Below are 26,757 nucleotides of genomic sequence, written 5' to 3' on the forward strand. Positions count from 1 at the left end.
ATTTGGTAGGTATGTCCAGTTGGCCCTTTAGAGGCACACCAAGAACGGATTTGGAAAAATTTCCAAAGATACGCCAATAATCTGCGTTTTTCCAGCGTTTTTCAGCGTTTTATCAGCTTTATCGAGAACAAATGAACAGAAAATGTTCAAATTTAGCACAGAAGTTCAGCTAGGGTGTAATAATGTTGTGTTAGAAGGAATTCGCAATAACGTCAAAGATACGCCCAAAATGTCTTTTTTTACTTTTTGTCAGATTTATCGAGAACAAACGAACAGAAATTGTTCAAACTTGGTACAGAAGCTAGGGTAATAATGTTGTGTTAGAAGAAATTCGAAATAACGCCAAAGAAACGCCCAAAATCTGCGTTTTTCCAGCGTTTTTTTGCGCTTTCTCAGCTTTATCGAGAAAAAATGAACTGAAAACTTTGTGATGAGGTGACTTAAATATTTCATCAAAGATACGCCCAAAATCAGCGTTTTTCCATTGTTCTTTTCTGCTTTTCTGCGTTTTCTCAGTACTTTCCGATGGAATGAAGCATGCTCAAATGAAAAATGCAGGCGAGCGAAGCGAGCCCACTGATCTAATTTTTGGACGATCCAGTAGGGGGTCCAGGGGGCGGAGCCCCCTGGCTAGACGGATATGGCGAGTGAAGCGAGCTAGTAATACATAAAATTTAAAAAAAAGGATCATAGTTTGAGGAAAAAAGTGTGAGTGGGTGTTGTGAATCTAGACTAAAAAAGAGAATGTAGGTGATATTGAGCAAGGGTGAGTGAATGCATGGAGAGATTTCGCCTGAGAGTGAACTGGATCGTTTTGAAACGCGACATCGCTTGCATTGAGACCTGGCAAACGGTGGGTCGTCGTATCGCATTCAGCGACTAAAACGTCGTCTTTCTGCACTGAACACTACCTCAAACCCTTATAGTGCACTTGTCCCCCTCCCACCGCCATTTACGATTCACCCACCCCCCTGCACACCAGCCACCGTCCGGCTAACAACCAAAACCTCTCTAGTGGTTCGAAATTTCTGGCTGCACAACCGTAATCACAATGCACAATGCGTAGTAGTAGTACTACTACTGTGTGACCGTTGCAAACTGTAATTGCACTTCTACCTGATGCAATTCAACAGTGACCCCTTCACAACCTCCCACCCCCACCACCATCCTCACTCAAGTTTCCTCCCTCCATATTAGCAAATCTCACTATATAGCCTTCGCTTCTGAATGTGCGTGCTCATACATATTATGCAACATTGTGAGTGTGGGCAACATACTAAAACTGTTGTAAACTGTGAAACAACCACTGTGACCATAATGCAATGCATTCACTTTATTACTGTGAGACAATCGTCTGCTTTGTATTAAGGTTTTAGTACGTTTGGGTTTGCGCATAAGCAGTGAACCGTGATAGAGTTATAGGCTTTCACAGGAGTCCTTGATGAGGTGAATTCGGTCAGTGGTTATTATTCTATGCTCAATTATGACCGCTACCTGAAGATTTACAGTTGAATTGGGCCTGTTATTGATATGGTTATGTGGTATAATATGGTTCGCTAAAAAGTGAATAGATGTTTTCTTACTTTTTGATGGAAATAATCCCCAAATTTAGAATAATGTCCAATGATGAGAATAATGCCTTATGCGTGGCTATGAGAGGGATGATGATGAGATATGTATATTTTAAGCATTTCATAATGATTTTTTAGCATCTAAAGTGATTTTTAAAGTTCATAATATTCGAGCCCTTGGTCAATTCATTAAAAGCAGGCACATTTCCAAGGGTAAACAGCATAAGCGATAGTAATAGACAATGGATAGCTGATGAATGATTGTAATGGACCACTAAAAAAAGGACTGAAATTTTGTGACAGCTTCAAAGATCTTTCTTGAAATCTTTAGTCAGATTTTGACTCTAAAATTGGGACTTTTAATTTTTTTGCACGGGCTCTTGAAAGTTTATTGCGTTTCTGATTTTTAGCCTTTTAATTGTCAAGTTGGGAGCTCCAATTTCACAACTCATCGGGATAAAAATCAGATGTCGCCGAGATGCTGGGAAGATTAATGCCATTTCTCGCTTTTTGAATTTCACTTTTATAAGTTGAATCGAGTTTTGAAGGTTTCCTTCAGTGAGGGGTAGTTGGGGACCGGATAGCTGGGAATCAGAGTGTCAACAAGGAAGGAAAAGAGGAGATCAAGGATCAAAACCAAGGAGAGGAAGGAGATGAGGATTTCCTGAGGAAGGGGGCAAGAGTGTTTAATGCCCCAGTACAGTACCTGGATGTAATTAATTTTGGGGGGTGTCGGGGGTCCCTAGGGGGGGTCTAATGAGGTTTCTTGCTTCTCGTCAAAACTTGGGGGTCTGACGGGAGGGGGGTCACATCGGTTTTGGTCCCTTTTCGATGAACCCCAACGGCCCTTTCTTGTTTTATCCTCAAACATTTATCCTAGCTCCGACGTCGACTAATTACCAAACTCTCTCTCTCTCCCTCCCCTCGTTCACTCTCTTTCTATCAATAGCTCTCGCTCTGTCATTCTTTCTCCTCCCTCAACCTGCCTCTTCTCCGTCCTACCTCTCTCACTTTTGCTTTTTTTTATCCTATCCCTCTCGAACAGGTTCATTAGATTGGAGCGAGAGGTGTGATTTGAAATAGCATTGCCAAGATCTCCATGTTGATAGTAGAACTAGGTCAGTGAGTCTGAGCTATGGTTGAAGTTTCTGTCTCGGTGATAAATCACAAGTTGACAACAACTTGTCTCATGAATTGCGCCAGAATTCAATTAGTGGAGTGTTATTCAATTCTGGGTTCTGGGCCGTTTATTTGATAGTTGTTGACATAATTGTAAAGCTGGTGAACCTGTGATTAATGATCTATAAATCTATATCTGTATACATGTGCGCAAGTATTCTATTGAGTATACATACATTGTATACATTAATAGAGCATCATTGATAGAGGAGGAAATTAAGTATAACAATTCTATTAAGTACAATTATGGAATTATTGTAATTAAAAAAAAAATACTCAATGGCGTTATTTTTGTAGAGAGAACAGTTTTCTCTTGTCAAATTATTATTATTGCCTTTTGCAAGAAGTTACAAAAAGAATCACGGAGGATGATAATTATGATTCATTAAAATCGATTATTGAAACTATTCATTCCAAATTGTTGAGAGAGGTGTGATAACATTGAAATATTGTTTGAAGCAAGATCTCGCTTACCCGTGATGGAGGATTTGGTGAAATGCATAATATCTCACTTGAATAGCTATCACAGTGGTGGAAAAAGATCTTCTCACTAACATCCTGAAGTCAACACTATTTGAATGAATTCCATGAACCTCAATATTCATCCACAGAGCTAGCAAAAATATGATTGGATAATTGGAATAAGACGTTTCTCAAATGCTTTAGCTAGTAATTTGAAGATCATTCAGATGATCATATTATTATCAATATTTACCTTCTAGATTTTGAACTAAACATACATTATAATTGTATTGCTTGTTAATCAGTAATTTATTTAAGCGTGCCAGAAAAAATTGAAGTATAGCTTAATGCAAATACCGTTTCAGAAATCGATGATAGACTCTTCACGATGTAGCGTTATACATAGATCATAGTATATGAAACATTATATTCAAGTTGGAAGAGGATATAGAACAAAGTGGTGGTATTTTGCAATGGCTGTGCCCGCGACCAATGATATCTGGCGCTACTTTTTGGTTGTCTCTATTCAGACTGTAATGCCATTCTGGCCCCTATTCGATATGAAATCCATGAAACGCAGTCGACGCACACGCACTGATAATCGGTTGCCACTGCAATCATCCCTTCCAACCAATTTCCTCCTACTCGAATATCCTGATTTGAAATTCAAATTGATCGGAAAAGTGGATGAGGGAGGAGAAACAGAGAAAAAGGAGCTGAGGGATGAGAGAGGGCTGAGAAGAGGGTAATTAGGGGAAGATGGCAGATTTCCAGCGGAGGTTCTTCAGTTTTCGTTTTCGGAAACGTTGTGAGAGAAATGGATTTGGCATATTCGAGTGTTCAAAATCGAGAGAAGGGTTGCGAGGCAATGGTTTGTAAATTATTGTCGCACTCAATGCCATTCAGAGCAGAGCACTTGGGGCAAAAACAGACGCTTGCTAATGCACGCTCGCACGTACGTATGAGTGCCAGCATGCATCTTGATTCGATTATAATTTCATCTAATTGATTCAAACACTTGGTCGCTGCATATATCCTTGCTCGTCAAGCCATTATCAGAACTCTTGATGCTCATGAAAATATCAATCACTGGTATCAGCTGTTTTCCAACTGTGAGTTGCGAAGAGGTTCCACGTGAGCCATGGAACGTTTGATCCCAAAACTATCATTGATCATCAGTAAACTACTTGCAGCTTTCTTATCCTGAAGCATACACATCATCCTTGTACCATTTGTACTGCTGTTATTGGATTAAAAAATGTATTTCTTATTTTTAGAACTCGTGGCTGGAGCTCAAGGCTTCTTTCTCCAGTCTCGCCAAAATCTATTGTAATTTAATGATTATTTCATTTGTAAAAATATTTCTTGTATTTGGCAATAAATTCATTATTCATTCATTCATTATATTTGAAACGTTTTGGCAAGGTAATAGATGCAACTGTTAACGTTGAACTGGACCAAAACATCTACGTTCTGTACGTACAGGAACAAAAGTTGAGAAAGATTTCACGATCTCTTGTCTATAAGATAGGATTGCTTTGACGAGAATGGGAGATGAGAGAGCTACTGAATAAGGTGATGACAATTTTCGATTAAGGAGGTTCAATTAAAAAATCTCAAGTTTTATGCTCATTATATCAGTAGTTTTTGTAGAATGTTGAGATGAAATCATAGTTTTGTATAAATAAAACCAGAACAAGACAAAATTTATGTTGTGTTTACGAATCATAATGGATTATATCTCTACAACTTGTATGAGAGCAGTGTTGAATTGAATCCATACAAAAATTCCAGTTCATACACAGTTTAAGGCAAAATTCCACCTCTCAACTTGTATTATTTGAACCCGAAATTCAATCTCAAACTGCGAACCCAAATCGTATTCGTGGTGACGTGAAAGATAAAACGACATTCACATTGAGAAAACCCGGGATACAGCGACAAAATATACAACACAACGACGAGTTTTCACGTAGCAAAAGGGCAATCAGAAAAGTTTCTTCCACGTTTTTCTGTCCGATTTCGCGAGAATGGAATGAGCGTGTAGTGCGAGAGATTTCCAAATCTCGACGGACTCAGTGATGAGAGGAGAAGGGATAAGAGAGAGAGAGAGAGAGAGAGAGAGAGAGAGAGAGAGTGAACGAGTATTGAAGGTAGGAGAGAGATGGAGACTGAGTTGGTTTTGCAATGGCACTGATCACTGGGAAAGTTTCAGTTTCGATCGGATCTTGGGCGACCGGTTTTTCTATTCAGCCGTAAACCGACGTTTTTAAGCCGTGCGGTGCTTTGAAGCGATCTGTGACCGGGTTTTATACGTACCCCCACCCATAAGGGTACTGTGGGGAAGGGGTTTAAAAGCGACCACAAGGGTATCCTATGTGACGACACGACACTCTGATCCCTTTTATGATAGGAGAAAGTGCCCTTCTTGCTTTCCGCCCCTCTCCGACTCGCAAAGCCGACTGAATGACCCCTTTGATTTTCTGTTGCAGAAATAATAAATCACACCACATTCACTTTGACTCTGGGCACCATCTGGCAACTCGTTTTGCATTCTTATCAGTAATGGAATAAAAATGTCATACTATTGATAAGGATAAGCTACGTTTGAAAAGGGGGCTGTACTCGTTATGTAGATTAGATGTGGGAGTAGGAGGAAAAATGGAAAAGTGTTGGATAATGTTAGAAATAATATCCTTAGGGTGGGGGAATGTGGAAGAGAAAAATAACAGAGGTGTGTGTTGGAGGATTTCTTTTTGCTTGATTCTGATCGTTGAATGGCTCCTTGAGTTACTGTGAAATTACCTGTTCACTCTCATGAATAAATGAAAAATGTTGGCACATTTTTAATAAGTTACACAAGCAAGCGGTTCCGAGCTGGTGGATCGTGACCCACAAGTGGGCTTTTGGTGGATTGAAGCGTAGGTGCATAGCTCTTGAAAAAGAATTAGGTTCCACACATTTTGAATTCTAAATATTGGTTTGATTCCAACGTCAAACCAATAGTTCACAGAACTTCCAATGTATGAATGGAATCCTTTTTTTAACAGTTTTTTCAGAAGAAAGAGCAGCGAAGAACTGTCAGAATGGAACTTGTTCCATTCTCATTATTAGCAGTTTCAACATAATATATATTTTTTTGGTTCAATACGTAGGTTAATTCGGTTAATTATAGTAGTCTGTTCAATCAATAATGCCAATCTACCAAAAATATAAAACTATTACTAGCAATTTCAGTTGAACCTCTGGACGCAACCTCTAGTAAAACAGCAAATGGTGGGAGCCACTGAGTTACACTTTATAACCTCAGCTGGCACACATTAAATAATCAATTATTGAATTAGTTTTCTCACAATTCATTCCAAATACGAGTACAGTATCACCATATTTTTGTGAAATGTGACTTAAAATTTTCTCTCTTTACTCAAAACGTTCTCAGTACTGGACTGATTACTTATTATTAGAGTATTTTTTCAGAAATTTGGATATGAGAGTATGTTATTGATGCACTTCAACCTAATTTATAGATTTTGTATACAGACACACATATAATATGATAGAGATACAGATTTAATATGATACAGAAACAGAGTTTTGGATAATTGTAACCCTGTAGAGCTCATTGTGATCCATCAAAATGTGACATTAATTCAGAAAGAAGGAATCAACCAACTCCCCTGAAAAATTTTCGCAAGTAACTTTGTATCGTAAACATGTCACAAATGACAAATTATAGTACAACAGGTGTCTCACCAAGGAATATGTATTGATAATTATTGATACAGAAAAATTACATAATTTCGTTATGAAACACGCTTCTTTGATCATATTTGAACTGAAACCATGATAGTAATAAATACTAACCGTTCTAATCTGAGACAGCTTTCCAATCCTAGAATACAATACTACAATAGTATTTGTAGTTGATATTATTGCACAAAATAGTGAATAGTGGAATAGGAACTTGGCGTTTATACTCAGATTCAGGACTCTCGTTAGTGTCACTAAAGAAATGAAGATCATACCCATTCAAATCTACAGTCACTTTAGTCGAGCAACGACTATAATAATTGAAGAGATAATTTATAATCCAAACTCACGAGTTTCTCATCAGACTGTTTTGAGCTTACCGAAAGGTATTAGTCAAAACGTCTAAAAAATGTTTGAAATGTTTTAAATTTAAGCATAATTACATTCTTGGAGTAACTTTCGCGTCTGACGAGTCTCATACGTATATTATTATAATGGTGGGAGCATTGATAATTAGAAAATTCAACCTAGAATAGAAGGCTCTCAATGGAATTGTTCAAAGTGAACTATGTTATCATTGATCAATTACCAATTTACTCAAAGTTATTTTTCATGTATATGAAACGTATATTATAAGGAATAGAATAGATGTTCATTTCATCAAGACAATTGTAAAATACTATAGTTACACTTTTTACCAATTAAATGACAATAGAAAGTACCATACAATAATTACAATATTCTTGATATAGCAATACTATAATGGAAGTCTCTATGAACAGTAAATTAAAAAAAAATAGTTACTTCATAGCACGTTTGTTGACTTATATAATAATACAACAATAACTTCTAATAATAAGTAAAATTTTAGCATTACAATTAATAAATTATCATTACAATTTGAAATAATGGATGATTCATTAATCACCCACTTGAAATGATGTTCCATGTATATATTTCAAGAGACTTTTCATCCATATCCTCTATGTATCATTTTATAATGTCAAAACTCTATCAACTTGAAATTTTAGGAAAATCTATCACTATAATAATTACTGACCTATTAGTATGTATAATAATAGTAGGCCAGTAGTGAATCATCAATCACTAACAAATCTACTTTTTTAACAATGTTACCAAGCAATCTGCTACATTTGACATATCTTTTGAATTCCATCGCTCAGATCTTGCCATGTGTATGAAAAAGTTTTTTTGTGGATTTCATTTCGCGCATAAGTAATCCAACCAACCCCTAAGAGGGCGAGTGGAATAAATTAAAGAAACTTCACGATAAAAATTGTTATAAATTGAGGGGTGTGGTTAGGTGGAAGCGAAGGTTAAAGTGTTGGCGGATTCCAAAAAAGCCCGTGTCGTAAAAAGAACGGGGGATTATGGTGTCCGTCGCGAAGATGGCGGACCCCCTTCTGTCATGGGAAGGAGGGGAGGGTAACCCACAAACTCACCCCTCTCACCTTGCAAGAACGCTTCATTTTTAATTTTTCCCCAAAAAAGCGCGCAAAACACTTAAGCGCAGCTCTTAGGGGTCGGCGAAAAGAGACATAAACCTCTTTCGTAGTGAGGGGAGAAGGGTTCACACTCGCCCATGTCCTTAATCTCGTCTTGCCCTAAGTCACAGCGCTTAAATTTTCACACTTTGTGCGGTGAACACCGAGACTGGCAACCGATAAAGAGACCTCCCACAAAACTAATTTCGGCGCCGCGGTTTGAATTACTGCAGAGTTGGAGTGTTGGAGCTGCAGTTCCTTGGTGACGAGATTTCAAGTTTTTTTCTCTTCACTTGGTAATGTCTGCAGTGGTATATTTACTGAAACGTAGGAATAACGGTACCGTGAGTGACCTCTATTTAGATAGGTAAATAAGTAATCTATTAAATATCATTTTGTTATAACTCAATAAAGTTACTTTCAGCTCAATAAAGTTTTAACTTCGTATATTTACAATTGAATTGAACATTGCTATCAGACATGTTGTGGGGTTTTTTCATGATGAAATAATAGACTACAGAAAGATACATTTCCTTCTAGGAAACAGTTGAATTTCATTGGCACAAAACTTTATTCTCAACCAAAAACTAAATTGAGCGGTATTACACACTAACTACAGATACTACAGTATTACAACTCTATTCATTCAATTTGTATTTAAACAAACCCTTGATTATTCCAGACAATTATTCATTATATAAGGGGACATAGAATAAATAGGATCAAGAATATTATTTATGATAAAATACCAATTTCCCTATAAATTTCTCCACGGAAGAATAATGATTAATAACACCCAAATCCCATCATTATTAAGTCATATTATCCAATCAGATCCATCATCAATACATATAATTATAAAGCCTTACTCGTTAAGCCAGTTACAAACACATCAATTGTTGGACGTTCAATTTTTTGCCGTCCTTATTAATCTACCAGATTAAACAGAACTTGGCAGACACATGAACACATTATCTTTTTGCCAAGTTATGTTCAAGCTAATCATCTCTTCTTCTTAATTTGTATTATCTATAAAAGGCTAAGCCCCGACAGACTGAAATCACACCACAGCCCAAACTACTGAGTCTAAAAACTTGAAATTTTGCACAGTTGTTTATGGTAGCCTCAAAACATCCACTAAGAAAGGATTTTCAGAAATTTGCCCCCCTGAGAGAGCTGGGGCCCCGCAAAAATTTTGTACTTTTTAACCGCTCATTGCACAGCAAAGTCATGAGGAACTTTTTTGTTCAGCTACGAAAAAAATGAGATCTATGCAGAAAAATTCCGATCAGGAGCACAGGATTAACCCCCCTGAGAAGGCATTTTTCGAAAATTTTTATGTAAAATCACACTACAGCTCAAACTAATAATTGGCCTACAGACTTGATATTTTGCCTCTAAGGGTTTCAAAGGATGAAAAAGGATCCTATTAAATAAGGTTATGAACATGGTGAAGTGAACGCCATAAGGAACTGAGATAATTGACACATGATATTCTAACATATGTTGTAATCATTGGAAAGCTTAAAATAATCTTATCAATCAGCTGATCGAATTAATTTTGCGTTTATCGACAGCGATAGCTTGCCACGTGTTTGTTCCATCGTTGTATGCTTGGCCAGTTCAGTTTGCGCCTTCCATCAGCTGTATATGGAGTCTCATACATTCCGATTAGAACAGAGCACGGAGATTTCCTTTGGTTAGGAGTTTGTTGATAATTATTTTTTCAAATTCAAATTGTATTGTCTTAAAAATTACATTGAAAACTTTCTTAATAGACAACAAGATTACAAAAACAAAATGTCAAACATATACCTACATTTATTTGTAGCACGGCCAGAAAAAGACAAACTTGAGTACTAGCCGTGAGTTCATTCAATATAACTTATTTATATTAATTCTATGAATAAAAAGTACGAGTTGATGAGAGATCTGAGTAATTCCTTTTATTTGATCCAAATGGTTATTCATATTGTAGTAGTCGGGGTCACTGCAATCCAAAGTTTTTAATTCTGTAGCTAATAAATTTTATACGTATTGATTGTACATAATGTATCCAGTGTCCATAATGGAAGTGATTGAACTACTCTAAATTAATGGCTTACTGGTCCCTCATAGAATTTATAGTATTCCAGGTGATTGAGCCTGTCCTAGCTTACCCGGCGAACTTCGTACCGCCAAAAAGTTGATGTATCTCATGTCACACTTGACTTTATTTGGTAAATCATGAAATTTATCTTACAATCAATATTTTCATTTACATCTCAATATGGACTTCCTATCTGCTTAGTCATGCAGCATTCATTATTCCGAAAACATATTGGTAGTAATATCTATCAGTAGTGTTGAATTGGAAAAAAATACATAGGTTAAACCAGTGTTTCAACGATTAATTCAATGTTTTCATAGTTGTTGACTGTCAATAGATGGTCCAGGAAATATGCGATGTACGATAAATCACACAGAATTCCATATTCTTTCCATCTTCCATTTTAGGATGACCATAAGCTAAGCTGAATTCAAAAAAATTGTAAATTATTCTGTCATTCTTTTGTAATTAATAAATGCAATATGAACAACTCTCTTCCATGGGTGGATTATGAACAACTCTCTTTCGCAGGTGAATAATTTTTTTTCAACATTTTCCAGTTTCTCAATGATAGGGGAGTGATAATTATTTGTATAGGTCTTCTAAGGAACCATTCTGCAGCTGGTACCAATCAATTACACTTCAACTCCAAACTACCGTTTCAATACCAGTAAACAATATTATCACAGGGTGACGTGTTCATTACAGCTGGTAACTTTAGATGCTGAATCATATTATCACAATATGATCTTGAATCATGATCATCTTTCCGTTCTTCGGTAGCCGCTCGGCCGACAATTTCGAAAACCTAGGTCTGTAAAATGGATTAATAAATAATTATTATTAGCCCCCCTTTTCAAATTTCTGTTCAGAAACCATCCCCAATACTCACACAACATATTCCCAAAGTTTGATGTCATTATGTCAAGTAGTTTTCAAGTCTATAGGGAACAAACAAACACTCAAAAAGACATTCATTTTCAAATATATAGATTTACATTTGGCTCAAACAAAAGCCTCTCTAAATGGAGGTAGAATGATAAGGTTGACAACTTTCAGTTCTGTTGTTTTAACATTTTTGTTTTCAAATCACTTTCAAAAAGTTCATGTAGTACCTACTATTGTGTTTGAGACATTTCTGGCGCTATCATAGTTTCACCACTATTCTGTTCCACAGTCCTATCTCTTGCAGTCGTTAACTATATCCATAATAAAGTAAAGAGCTGGCTTATACACGTACGGGATAAGAAAATTATGTTTGACGCATCATCACGTCTGGACTACTGGACTAATTAACTTGAAATTTTTCATATAGATTCTTAATTAACCAAGGATGGTTATAGGCCTATTTTCAATTCTTCAAAATTACATTACGTCAAGTTTTCAGTTTGTCAACTTTCAAAATAGTTCCTTGCGGAGCACGGGTTTCTGCTAGTATAAGGACGGAAAAAATCGTACGACCAAAAATCGATGTGTGTGTAACTAGAATTGCTCTAGTTACAGTTCTCAATTGGTTATTATACTAATTGTAATGGTCAACTACTAGAAACACGATTGTTCATCTTGCAAGTTACTGTTTATGATAAAAGTTTAACTACAAGACCACAATCACTCTAAATAATAAAGGGATATGTTCATCAGCTATAAAACAAGTTCTATTGAATGTCTAATTAGGCGTAGTTATACGTCGGAAAGCGAAGCTCGAGAAACTAATATTAAGTTTTTAATGACAGTTTTGAGTGCACAGCAATCTAGGAATCCAGACAGACAATCGCACAGAGTATCTAGCGAGTTTCAAACGTTATCTTGATGCTAATCAAGTGCGGTAATTCCGCAATCCCATTGAGCAGGGGAATAGTTTGGGGTGCTCCCGAGGGGTGCAGGGGGGCCCTTAATCCACCTAGCCGGATGATATTTGCATACACTCCATTATGTGATGCGCTGGCGCTCTACTACTAGACGTGCATGCAAATATCATGCTCAAATCGCTTCGCTACTGCTGTTGTTCTACAACTGAGAGAACGGCTTCTTCCTCAGCAGCAGTGGCTGGAAACAGTTGCAGCAAATTCCTTTAGTTCGCAATTTTCTTGTAAGCGAGCGAGCAAACAAGGAGAACAAGGAAGATACATGGTGATGAAGAGCAGAAGAACGGGAGAGTAGATACGTTGAGAGAAGTAAGAGGAAAATGAATGAAATTAAGAAGATGAAGAGGGAACATATTAAGTTGAAAATTGAAATTAAACTTCGAAGGAAAGCAAGAAGAGTAAGAAAAGTGAGAAGGAAAATGAGTCCAAACATGAAGACGATGAAGGGGTGTGAGAGGAAGGGAACCAAAATAGAGAGGAGATCAAGAAAAGTACAAAAAAAGAGATTGAGGAGCACTAGCGATGAACATTTTAAAGATTGCATGATAGGAGAGGAATAAAGGATGTAGAAAATAAAAGAAGAGTGGAGAGAAGAAATAAAAGAGGATGAGTGGGAAGATAAAGAAGTGAAAGTAAAAAAATCAAGAGCAAGAAGATTACGAAAATAGATAAAAAATATAATATAGAAGGAGAATTGGGTATGAGAATTGAATAATATATGATGTAATGAAGGAAGAATTGAGAGGTCAAAAATAATTTGAAGAGAAGGAGAGATGGAGGAGAAGAGAAGATAATAAGACACGTCCAAGAAAATGGAGAATAAGAATGGAGGAAATTTGAAATGAGTAAACTGATAAAAGATAAAGAAGGAAGAAAATCGAACAACGCTTGAAGCTCCAGCCAAAAGCACCTGCTCAGTGTTGCAAACCCACCCCCACTCCCCTTTTGAGGCAAACAACCCCTAACAACTCCCTTTCTGCTCTCTCTTTAAAAACCACAATCTTCATATTGCTACCAACAATAGTGCTGTTTGCGACCTACTTCTGTTTCCCTCTCCTAGTCTCACTGTAAAGTCTCTATCCACACTATCTTCACTGCTTCTGTTGTAAGTGAATGAAAAAATAATATACTCTGCTCTATTTTGTCTGGAAATGTATATGTAATCTAGTTTCCATATTGTGCAAGAGTTCGTTCCAGTGTTTCCACCTACGCTTCCATCTGTGAAACTGTTTGCTGTTTTCCAGTTTGTTCTCGTTGTATGCATTCGATGATATGGAGATCTGAGTGCTTTGTGTTGAATTCAACAATAGTTTTACCGTTGCATGCATCTGATGATGCAGGAATTCTTATTACTTTGCGTTGCAACAGCAATCTTCTACTCATCTATATCACTCCATCTCTGTATTAGTTAAACTATTTAATGTAAAGCAAAGGATGAAATTCATTGACTACAAATCGGAATCTCAAGTGAAATCAATAAAAATCCCTATTTAATATTCTGCTAAGATTTCATCGCTTATAGTCTGTACAGCGCAAAACTTGTTCAATTCATAACTTCTAAAGTGTGTCGGCAACTATTCCTCATCAACTCACCAACCTTCACTTCAATTCCCCATTATTCCTTTATTCTCATTATTAACTCAATGGTCATGAGAATCACACCAGATAGCTATCAAATCCAACAAGAGTGAGTGAAAAGATTCAAATAGACTCTCTGATGGATTCTGAATCATGAAAATAAATCTTTTTTTAACAAATCTAACAAGCCATTCAAGTATAATAATTCTTCAATTTTGATCAAGAAGCTTCAAGAGAGCCTATTCTTAAATATAATTTTATGTGATCTCATATTTTTTGGCACAATTTTACATTGGTAGGGCCTACATTGGAAAATCGAGCCTTTGGGCTGAGCTTTTTTTCAGCAATTTAGAGACAGAGTACTCTGCTTCAATTGTTTTGGTACATTCTGTCAATAAAAATTACCATTCGCATGCAATAGTGTCTCCGTCCGATAAATGTATGATGTTCTGCCAGTGCCAATCAATAAATAAATTAATCTCAAGTACTCTCTCATGTGCACTGATTTGCATGAACATAGACAGTTGTTCGGAATGCGGGTATTTCGTGGCAGTTGTTCATGATGATTTAAACCTGGGATCACATTCATGAGTTGTGTCGTTGTGTTGGCAGGTCGCAGCCACGACGCCAGCTACTGGCTGTGGCGCGTGGGGCGACGAGCGTCGCCGGGCGTCAAGGAGCTAGCTGAGACGGGCGTCGCGGAAGCATTAGACGCTGCCGAGGCTCAGGGCGATGCCGGCGTTTTGGATGCGTTTCTGGCGCCGCCTATAGCCCAGGGCGCCGGACGAACGGAGACGCAGTTTTTTGTAGACGGAAACCATACGAGGGTCAGTATATTCAATTTCTACCACTTCATTATTTACCATTTTTATGTTTTTCTTGGAAAATTTTTAAACCTTTTTCACAAACGTCTCACACGTACACGTAAATTCAATCTCTACTACTTCATTATTTACCATTTTTATGTTTTTCTTGGAAAATTTTTAAACCTTTGTCACAAAAGTCTCACACGTACACGTAAAGCAATCTTCTACTCATCTATATCACTCCATCTCTGTATTAGTTAAACTATTTAATGTAAAGCAAAGGATGAAATTCATTGACTACAAATCGGAATCTCAAGTGAAATCAATAAAAATCCCTATTTAATATTCTGCTAAGATTTCATCGCTTATAGTCTGTACAGCGCAAAACTTGTTCAATTCATAACTTCTAAAGTGTGTCGGCAACTATTCCTCATCAACTCACCAACCTTCACTTCAATTCCCCATTATTCCTTTATTCTCATTATTAACTCAATGGTCATGAGAATCACACCAGATAGCTATCAAATCCAACAAGAGTGAGTGAAAAGATTCAAATAGACTCTCTGATGGATTCTGAATCATGAAAATAAATCTTTTTTTAACAAATCTAACAAGCCATTCAAGTATAATAATTCTTCAATTTTGATCAAGAAGCTTCAAGAGAGCCTATTCTTAAATATAATTTTATGTGATCTCATATTTTTTTGGCACATTTTTACATTGGTAGGGCCTACATTGGAAAATCGAGCCTTTGGGCTGAGCTTATTTCAGCAATTTAGAGACAGAGTACTCTGCTTCAATTGTTTTGGTACATTCTGTCAATAAAAATTACCATTCGCATGCAATAGTGTCTCCGTCCGATAAATGTATGATGTTCTGCCAGTGCCAATCAATAAATAAATTAATCTCAAGTACTCTCTCATGTGCACTGATTTGCATGAACATAGACAGTTGTTCGGAATGCGGGTATTTCGTGGCAGTTGTTCATGATGATTTAAACCTGGGATCACATTCATGAGTTGTGTCGTTGTGTTGGCAGGTCGCAGCCACGACGCCAGCTACTGGCTGTGGCGCGTGGGGCGACGAGCGTCGCCGGGCGTCAAGGAGCTAGCTGAGACGGGCGTCGCGGAAGCATTAGACGCTGCCGAGGCTCAGGGCGATGCCGGCGTTTTGGATGCGTTTCTGGCGCCGCCTATAGCCCAGGGCGCCGGACGAACGGAGACGCAGTTTTTTGTAGACGGAAACCATACGAGGGTCAGTATATTCAATTTCTACCACTTCATTATTTACCATTTTTATGTTTTTCTTGGAAAATTTTTAAACCTTTTTCACAAACGTCTCACACGTACACGTAAATTCAATCTCTACTACTTCATATTTACCATTTTTATGTTTTTCTTGGAAAATTTTTAAACCTTTGTCACAAAAGTCTCACACGTACACGTAAATTCAATCTCTACTACTTCATTATTTACCATTTTTATGTTTTTCTTGGAAAATTTTTAAACCTTTGTCACAAAAGTCTCACACGTACACGTAAATTCAATCTCTACTACTTCATTATTTACCATTTTTATGTTTTTCTTGGAAAATTTTTAAACCTTTGTCACAAAAGTCTCACACGTACACGTAAATTCAATCTCTACTACTTCATTATTTACCATTTTTATGTTTTTCTTGGAAAATTTTTAAACCTTTGTCACAAAAGTCTCATATATATATATATATATATATATATATATATATATATATATATATATATATATATATATATATATATATATATATATATATATATATATATATATATATATATATATATATATATATATATATATATATATATATATATATATATATATATATATATATATATATATATATATATATATATATATATATATATATATATATATATATATATATATATATATATATATATATATATATATATATATATATATATATATATATATATATATATATATATATATATATATATATATATATATATATATATATATATATATATATATATATATATATATATATATATATATATATATATATATATATATATATATATATATATATATATATATATATATATATATATATATATATATATATATATATATATATATATATATATATATATATATATATATATATATATATATATATATATATATATATATATATATATATATATATATATATATATATATATATATATATATATATATATATATATATATATATATATATATATATATATATATATATATATATATATATATATATATATATATATATATATATATATATATATATATATATATATATATATATATATATATATATATATATATATATATATATATATATATATATATATATATATATATATATATATATATATATATATATATATATATATATATATATATATATATATATATATATATATATATATATATATATATATATATATATATATATATATATATATATATATATATATATATATATATATATATATATATATATATATATATATATATATATATATATATATATATATATATATATATATATATATATATATATATATATATATATATATATATATATATATATATATATATATATATATATATATATATATATATATATATATATATATATATATATATATATATATATATATATATATATATATATATATATATATATATATATATATATATATATATATATATATATATATATATATATATATATATATATATATATATATATATATATATATATATATATATATATATATATATATATATATATATATATATATATATATATATATATATATATATATATATATATATATATATATATATATATATATATATATATATATATATATATATATATATATATATATATATATATATATATATATATATATATATATATATATATATATATATATATATATATATATATATATATATATATATATATATATATATATATATATATATATATATATATATATATATATATATATATATATATATATATATATATATATATATATATATATATATATATATATATATATATATATATATATATATATATATATATATATATATATATATATATATATATATATATATATATATATATATATATATATATATATATATATATATATATATATATATATATATATATATATATATATATATATATATATATATATATATATATATATATATATATATATATATATATATATATATATATATATATATATATATATATATATATATATATATATATATATATATATATATATATATATATATATATATATATATATATATATATATATATATATATATATATATATATATATATATATATATATATATATATATATATATATATATATATATATATATATATATATATATATATATATATATATATATATATATATTATATATATTTACATCCGTTCTCAAACGAGAGACTGTTTACCATTTTTATGTTTTTCTTGGAAAATTTTTAAACCTTTGTCACAAAAGTCTCACACGTACACGTAAATTCAATCTCTACTACTTCATTATTTACCATTTTTATGTTTTTTCTTGGAAAAGTTTTAAACCTTCATTACAGAAGTACTTTACGTACGTCGTCCTACTTACGTTCATTTAATTTCATGATGTCATCTATTGGTTCATTCAGATGTCATCTAACCTTGGTTGCTGTAACCTCGGGTACAAACAACTGGGTAGTTGAGTTGAACGAATAGTTTTGTTTAGCTGCATTTATAGACTGTGTACCAAGCTTTTGATAGTGCATTGTTTATACTATATTTGCAATGAAATGAATATAAAGCAAAGAAATGTATGGTCTTGAAGAAACTTTAAATAACCTTCTAATAATAATAATATCGAGTGACCTGGCTGGCTCAGGTCTGGTGTCAGAGTTTTCAGGTCGCAACTGATCAATAAACTTTTGAGCAATAATAATTAACTGTTTAAATGAATAACAATGAATTTTGAAAAACGTTTTAAAACTGGAATAACATAATAATTGAATGGAATTTTTGAAAAATCATACTACTTGATCTATTTTTATTTTTTGTAAAGTTTTTTTATACTTTGTTTTTGGAAAAAAATGAATTGATTCATTCAGGTGAATAAATTGATTTATTTTGCAGGTGTCGTTAATGGCGAGAATGGTGCCTTCGCCTGATTGGTTCATAGGTATCGACTCATTCGACCTCTGCGTCGATGGGAACTGGTTGGACAGCATAACAATAGAGGTGAGCGAAATATAAAATGAATTTCAAAATTAACTATTGAAAATTCAAGAATAAACTAGGAATTATTTGAGAGTTTGAATTGGAATTACTGCAAACTCAGGTCAATTAAGAATTTTGGTATTCAATTTCAATAGAGGACGAATATTTTGGACCAGCCCACTAATTTTGGAAATATTAATATTCATTCTTGATGGTGTCGTTCAGATTTCCCTTGCTAAACCAACAATTGCTGGAAATATCAATCAAATTTATATTTATATATATATATATATATATATTTTTTTTTTTATTTACATATATATATTTATTATATATATTTACATCCGTTCTCAAACGAGAGACTGTCAACTGCAATTATAAATAATTGCTTTGCGAATCCTACAGCAATAAGAGAACTTATTCGAATGAAATTTGTCTCAGAAACCGTAGAATAAAAAAAGGAAATTCTTCAGCTAACCAAAAGCTGTGCTCCGTACAATTTCCACTAGATTTTTAATACTTCCGACTCTAGTTTAACGCTTCTTCACCCAGAAAAACTTCAGCACTCGGTGGTAGGAAGGAATCTTGTCTGCAAATTCCATAAATTATGCACTAAATGAGCCTAGTAACAGTCTTCTTGCTGTGTGTTCTGATGCCAAGGTTTTGCTCATCCAAACTCCCCAGTTTGCTCATTCACCAGTCTCATTAGCGCAACTTCGCTTGGCCCTTCCCAAACCACAAAAAGTGCTATATCCAATCAAGAGACTAAATCTAATAGAGATTCATACTCGAACACACAGAAAGGATTTTCAATTATAGTCATATCTATAATTTAATGAGTATGAATGACTATAATTAAATGAGTATGAATGAGGGACGAAAGTCAGTAATAAAAATTAAAATGGAGGGTAATTTCAATGGAATTTAGTGAAGATAAATGGAAATTAGAATCAATTGTTTGAAATTCTCATTTAGCAAACAATCATGACACAGATTGAATTCGCTAGGATTATATTCTTCATTGTAACATACCAAAGTTAGTAGACAGAAGGTTGGTCACTCATCTATAGTATTTTCGTTGAAATGCAATTGGAGTGGGGGAACTGCAGCCGTGACGTAGGCTGTAGTACAGAGTAGGCAGAATATCGCATTCTTGAAAATCATATGGTGTTGTATAGTCAAATTAAATAACACAAACATTTTCTGACATGCAAGCTTTCTGTTTCTGCTTTACAATAATTATTAAAACATTTGAATAATACAAGCATTTTGCCATATAAAAGCAAAAACCCCACCTTCTAACCTTCCCTTTCAAACCCTTAAGGTTTCTTCATCTTCTAGGTCGTGTTTATATTTTGTAGTTTGGCTATACATCAGCTTGTGAATTTCGGGGATGAGATTTTTTGATTCTCGTAGAACATGTGCTCGATACCAGCATGTGTTCAGTGCATTTACAATGAATGAAATTCATCGGATTTATTGGGATCGGTTTATCGGTTTATTGCGATGCATTGGTTTATCAAGATTTTTTAAGGGTTAATCTGAAATTATAATAGTATAACATTGTCTACTAACGCTTTTCCAGCTTATTAACTTTTTCGTGTCACGTTTTTAGATTCATGAAAAACTTTCAACTTCATTTTATTCATAAAAGTTAAATGAACTTGAAATATTTAACAACATCATTAGAATCGGTGATTCATTCGCTATAAGTATGGATAATTTTAAAGTTCTAGGTCAATCTTGAGGAGATTAAACGACGATATATTTGAAGATACAGTGAATAAACTGTATGCTCAATGTGGTTACTCTAGAACATTTTACTACACGTGACGTCACGCTGGCGTTCCCCCCACCACTTTGAATCATACACCTGTGAGTGATCAACCTTTTGTCTACTAACGTTGGTAACATACAGCATCGTAGTAAAGTTGTATTCATCTTGAGCATGTAACAGATTTTCACTCTCAAAAGTATAGAAGCTGTTTTTGCACGTTCTGTCTGGGCAACGGCTACTGTAAAAGCCTATTTAAATTCCAAGTAATCACTGGGATTTATTCCGAATTTTTGAAAAATCCATACAAATTATGAAAAATAATTCGTTTACAAATTACAATATGTGGACAAGAACTCCCACAGTTCAGAAATAGACTACCAGGCTCATGACATAAGATTTATAAAAAATTAATAACATAAGAAAATGATTGAAATTAGAAAAATGTTATAAGTTCTATCTTGATTTTTTTGTACATGTGAATATGGTATACATGTATGAATCTAATAATGTAACATTCCAATCAGTAGATATATTATAAATCCAGATTCTTCAATTTCAATTGCAATTGGCATTCTGAACAAGTGGGGCGTTCCAACATGGCACTCAATGTTGTTAACAAACTAACTTCGAAGTTTCACCGAGTGCCTCTGAATATTGAGCACGCCCGTCATCTTTGCTGCCATCGAAACTTGAAGAGGGCAGAACTGACTAAATCCGACGTCTTTTGTGGCTCTTGCCCCTCCCCTCCCCATGCCGAAGTGAGGCTTTCCAAAAGTAGGAAAGAATTTTTAATAACGCGGACCGTCTGCGCGCATATAAGCTCAGCCTACAGATTTAACCGTCTCAACAGTTTATTCAAGCGTTACAGCTCAACAAGCATCACGATCATATTAATATTATGTTTTCGCAGGGAATTTTGATCTTTGATTTTTAAAGCGGGAATTCCTGCGGCTGAATATTCGATTACGAAGAATTTTAATTTTCAAGCAAAAAGATCTGAGTGATTTGAGTTACAACTTATCGATGAGAACAAAATAGTTTTCCAAGGTACTTTGAAGGGTTAAGTTGATGAGCTATTGATGATAAATGTTCGATGATAACATTCGATAATCCGGAGGTTTAAAACCCACCCAAGACTGTAAACGTTCACTCAATGTACCTAGAATACATAAAATATGTACCTGTATTCTAGGTACCTTGGATTCACTGAACTCTCACCATCATCCCTATCATTATCGACATTGAGCTCAGTAATAAAATCGACATTGATTAAGAGCATCATCCTCAGTAATAAAAGAATATTATTGAATCAATATAATTATTCTCTCACGGCTTTTAATTATACTGCATCTCTCAACTTTTGAAGTTATCTAGAAAAGTAAAGCTATTATGTGATGGAAATAGATATGGCATTTCAACTGTCCAAATTCTATTTAATTCAATGTATTGTCTCTTCAATGATACATTCATGTATCATAGTAAAATAGTAAGAATAATACAGAGGATTAGTATTCTTCACATGGGCTCACAGCGTCTGTGTGGAGAAGAAAAGTGTGTGATGATACCCACATTATAATTATTGAACGAAAGTCCAAATTAGTTATGATATCAACTGCAAATAATATTTGTTCTTGCGGGAGAATAATAATTGTTGGATAGTAGCGCTCGTTGAATTCCTCTCTTGCTGTTCTCCCTGTTGTCAACATTATTTGCAATCGCAGAAGTCTTCAAGGTATTCGCGATAGAATATTAATTTTCATTTTTGTTTAATAATAAAGCAATTCATGTATTATTCTTAATCTGAAATGACATTTTCGCCTCTGGTAAACAATCTTATTGGATTTCTGTCACTGATACTCAAAATCTTTCTGTCACACTCTGGGTTCGAATCAGAAGCACTGGAGACTCAGTTTTCTTCCATACTTGGCATCTCTATGTTGAGATTTGACAGCTAAACTAATACAAATACGACCGGTCAACAGTTCAAGAATGTTTGCCGAGAAATTTTGTATCACAATCTGATAGAACAGTGCAACAAATGGAGACAGCAGACTTCAGACGTGATAGAGTTTGATGGGAATGTCAAATGAACTAGAAAACTATTGGAGAGTTTGTTCAAGGATTTGCTAGCTTGGAATTCTCCCTTTGACATTTTCATATTTTCTTTTATACTTCTTTTCACTTCTATTCTTTGAGATCTTGATAGTTACCAATATGATAAACTCCGATCACAATGAAGAAATCATGAGGAAAAATCGAGGACAATGGGAGAATCAATTTAATCACATTCTATTCCTCCATCACAAGAAAAACAAAAACATCATATTTATTTTTGACAGTAATGGATAATGAAAAAAGAAAATACTAGCAGGGAAATTCTTTATGCACAAATGATCAACTAAAATATCATAGAGAAACAAAACTATAGATCTTCACTTATCTCTGTAAAATATTCAACAAACTAGAATCAAATAGTACATCTTCTTCTTCATCTGTGTCGGATGTTGGCAACCAGCTCGGCAAGCCTTATTTTGTACACGGCCATGCGGAAGAGATCAGCTGATGTTTTTCCGGTCCACTTCCTAAGGTTATGAGCCAAGATCCAGGACCTCCTTCCAGGACCTCTTCTTACATCGATTTTTCCTTGGACGATTGTCTGAAGTAAAATGTACCTGCAGTCGTTCTTCATGATGTGGCCCAGATATTGCAGTTTTTGTATCTTGATGGTGTTCATAATTTCTTTTTATTCATTCATTCTTCCTAGTACCTCTTCATTGGACATGTTCAGTCCATGATATCCTTAGCATTCTCCGATAAAGTCGCATTTCAAAGGCTTTAATTGTCTTGTATGTGTTTTCATTGAGTGTCGAGAACAGAAATGATGTAACATCTGAGAAGTCTCATTTTTGTTTCAAGAGTGGCTTCCGAAGAGTTTGCTCATTTTGTAAAAGGCGGCTGTGGATTTGGCAATTCGTGGTTCGATTTCTGTTGATAACTGTTATCGTTTATTCATGGAGAGTAATGACTTGTTTACACCATCCCAGTTTGGTTTCAGGAGTGGCAAATCTACAGGTAAAGCTGTGGAAGGTCTTGTCTTCCATATACTGAAGTGCTTTGAGCTTGGTTATGATGCTTCTGCAATACTTCTAGACTTAAGTAAGGCGTTTGATATTGTGGATCACGCTATTCTACTTGAAAAGATAAAATACTATGAAGTGAGGGATATTGAATACAATCTATTGAAATCTTACTTAAGTAACAGATTGCAAACCACCAAAATAGGGAATAAAAAGTCTGGGCTACTTGATGTTGGAAATGGGGTCCCACAGGGCTCGGTCCTCGGACCGTTCCTTTTTCTGGTCTATATTGACCTTCCTGATTATGCAACTGAGGGTAAATGTATATTATACGCAGATGATACTACATTTCTGATAAATGATAAAGATCCAGGAAAGCTTGACCAGAAAATAGCGTTCATTGTTAATAAAGCTAAGTATTGGTTTAGTGTTAATAGTAACAAAACAGAGTCCTTACTGTTTAGCTTAAAATCTGCTAGAGAGAACAAGAATGTGGAATGTTTAGGCATACACCTGAATTCTAAGCTGAGCTGGGATACTCATACAATGGACCTCTGTAAACGTTTATCTAGAGTGACATATTCACTTGGCAAGTTGGAATATTGTACCAGCTTTGATTTGGTCATCAATGCCTATTATGCATTTTTCCATGTTCATTTGTTGTATGGAATTCTGATCTGGGGTAATGCTCCTGGTGCTAAAGATGTATTACTGTGACAAAAGAAGGCTCTAAGAAGAATGATTGGCATCCCATCCACTAAGTCTTGTAGGGATCATTTTGTAAGACTAGGAATACTCACTGTGCCGTGTCTATCCATTCTTAATTGTTTGCTTTTTGCTAAAGGTAATCTCGATAAATTAATGCAAAGAAGTGATATTCATAGTCACATCACAAGAAATAGGTATCAGCTGCAGGTAACGCAGGCTAGATTGACTAACCAAATGAACTTTGATTATATGAGTATAAAATTATTTAATAAGTTACCATTAGATGCTAAAAATGTTAGTTTTAGAAAATTTAAAACTATAATGTACAAGTTCCTGAAATCCAAACCATTATATTCACTCCAAGAATGGCATGATTTGAGTATGGAAAGCCTTTCTTTTTTATGATTTATTCCACTGTTTAAATATATTCATAGGCTACCTTATATCTATTTATGTATAGAACCATAGCCACCTCTAAAACAAGGCCGCGGCCTACGATATTGCAACGTCGCAGTGTAGGCCTAGAATCTAATACATGATTGGTGAAAAAGATTTTTAAAAATACCAGCTGATCTTTTTCACCAATCATGTATTAGATTCTAGGCGTACGCTGCGACGTTGCAATATCGTAGGCCGCGGCCTTGTATTAGAGGTGGCTATGATAGAACTCCTTTTTTGTTGAAGTTTATTGTGATGTGTGTTCAGACTCCATATTGACTTGACTCGATATGTTTTATGTTTCCTGATGACTATGTCTATTGCACTGTGTGTTTAATGACAATAAAGAATTCTATCCTATTCTATTCCATGTTCCTAAGTACTTGGTGTGTGTTACTCTCTTTCTCTCTCTCTCTCTCTCTCTATTGGCTGTTTGTTGATCTGTTGGTCTTTTATGTGTTCATGTCCAATCCATACTCCTTACTATTTGCTATTTTGCTATTATATTGCTATTCCTTGCTATTTTGTTGATAAGTCGTTGCAGTGCTTGCGAACACGATGGTGTCGTCCGCGTATCTTACATTACTCAACTTCTTCCAATTTATTGAGATGCCTTCTTCTTATTCTTCGTCGTCTAGCGCTTCTTTCAATATCTGTTTGGAGTAGATGTTGAATAGCAGGGGTGAGAGCACACATCCCTGCCTCACATTATTTTGATGGCCTCAGTTGTTACTAAATAGTAGATAATCATGAAGAATCTAAAGTGAAAGTGAAGAAAATTTATATAAATAAGAAGAAGTGGAAGAGGAAGACAGAATGAAAGATATGAATAGCCAGTGTTTCAGATGTAGTATAATTTATAAGTAGTGGATACCAATAATGAGCTTTTTTGTACTTTATCTTATTTGTTCAGATCCATTTATTTATTCCTTTTAATTCTGTTATTATTTTAAATGAAATGTTTTGATCTTCGAGAAATAAAAGGAAATTACTTTCTTATTCATTGAAGTATCGTATTCAATGATTATTACAACCTTTTGCAGGCTGATCCAATGGACGCTGGTACAGACAACGGCTTTACGTTCACGGCCCCGAATTGGGCGACAGAACCACAAGGCGTCGTCTACAGGGTGACCAGCCGTTACCCCCCGCACCCCGCCGGCTCATTCTACTACCCCTACCTCAAGCGCCTACCGCCAATCGCAACTTTCCAATTCATCAAGGTAAATTGATAAAATATGAACATTATTTGTGTACCAAGGTGTAGAATATTCTTTCTTCTTTCTTTATTATTTATTGATTCATACAATAAGTACATCATCAAAAATAGGGAGAGAAACCTTGAGCTATTCCTCTCCCAAGTTTAGATAAGGTTACACATAGTCCGAAATAGGTTAAGTCTTGTAGTTGTTCACTTCACAAAATTTTCATTCCTTAATTATTCTCACAAAGTGGATTTTCAAATTTAGATGCTTGAAAATCAAACATAGAAGAAATATTTCACATTATTATGACTAAAATAGGAAATATTCACATATTAAAGGAATAATTTTGAAGGACCAAAAACAAACTTAATTCTAAGCATTCGATATTCCACCATTCATTAATTAGATTGTCAAGTATTTTCAGGGGCC

The 26,757-nt window shown here is 33.7% G+C and overlaps 1 protein-coding gene across 1 annotated transcript in view; it reads left to right on the forward strand.

Moving 5' to 3' along the window:
• The window catches only part of LOC111063925 (spondin-2), a 453,563-nt gene that overhangs the window by 412,314 nt on the left and 14,492 nt on the right, over positions 1-26,757 (forward strand). The window contains exons 2-4 of the mRNA XM_039427435.1: positions 14,612-14,826; positions 19,040-19,144; positions 26,167-26,346. Coding sequence (XP_039283369.1) covers positions 14,612-14,826; positions 19,040-19,144; positions 26,167-26,346 — 500 coding nt within the window. The remainder of the gene's footprint in view (positions 1-14,611; positions 14,827-19,039; positions 19,145-26,166; positions 26,347-26,757) is intronic.

Source organism: Nilaparvata lugens, chromosome 4 (assembly GCF_014356525.2).
Source record: "Nilaparvata lugens isolate BPH chromosome 4, ASM1435652v1, whole genome shotgun sequence".
Lineage (NCBI taxonomy): Eukaryota > Metazoa > Arthropoda > Insecta > Hemiptera > Delphacidae > Nilaparvata > Nilaparvata lugens.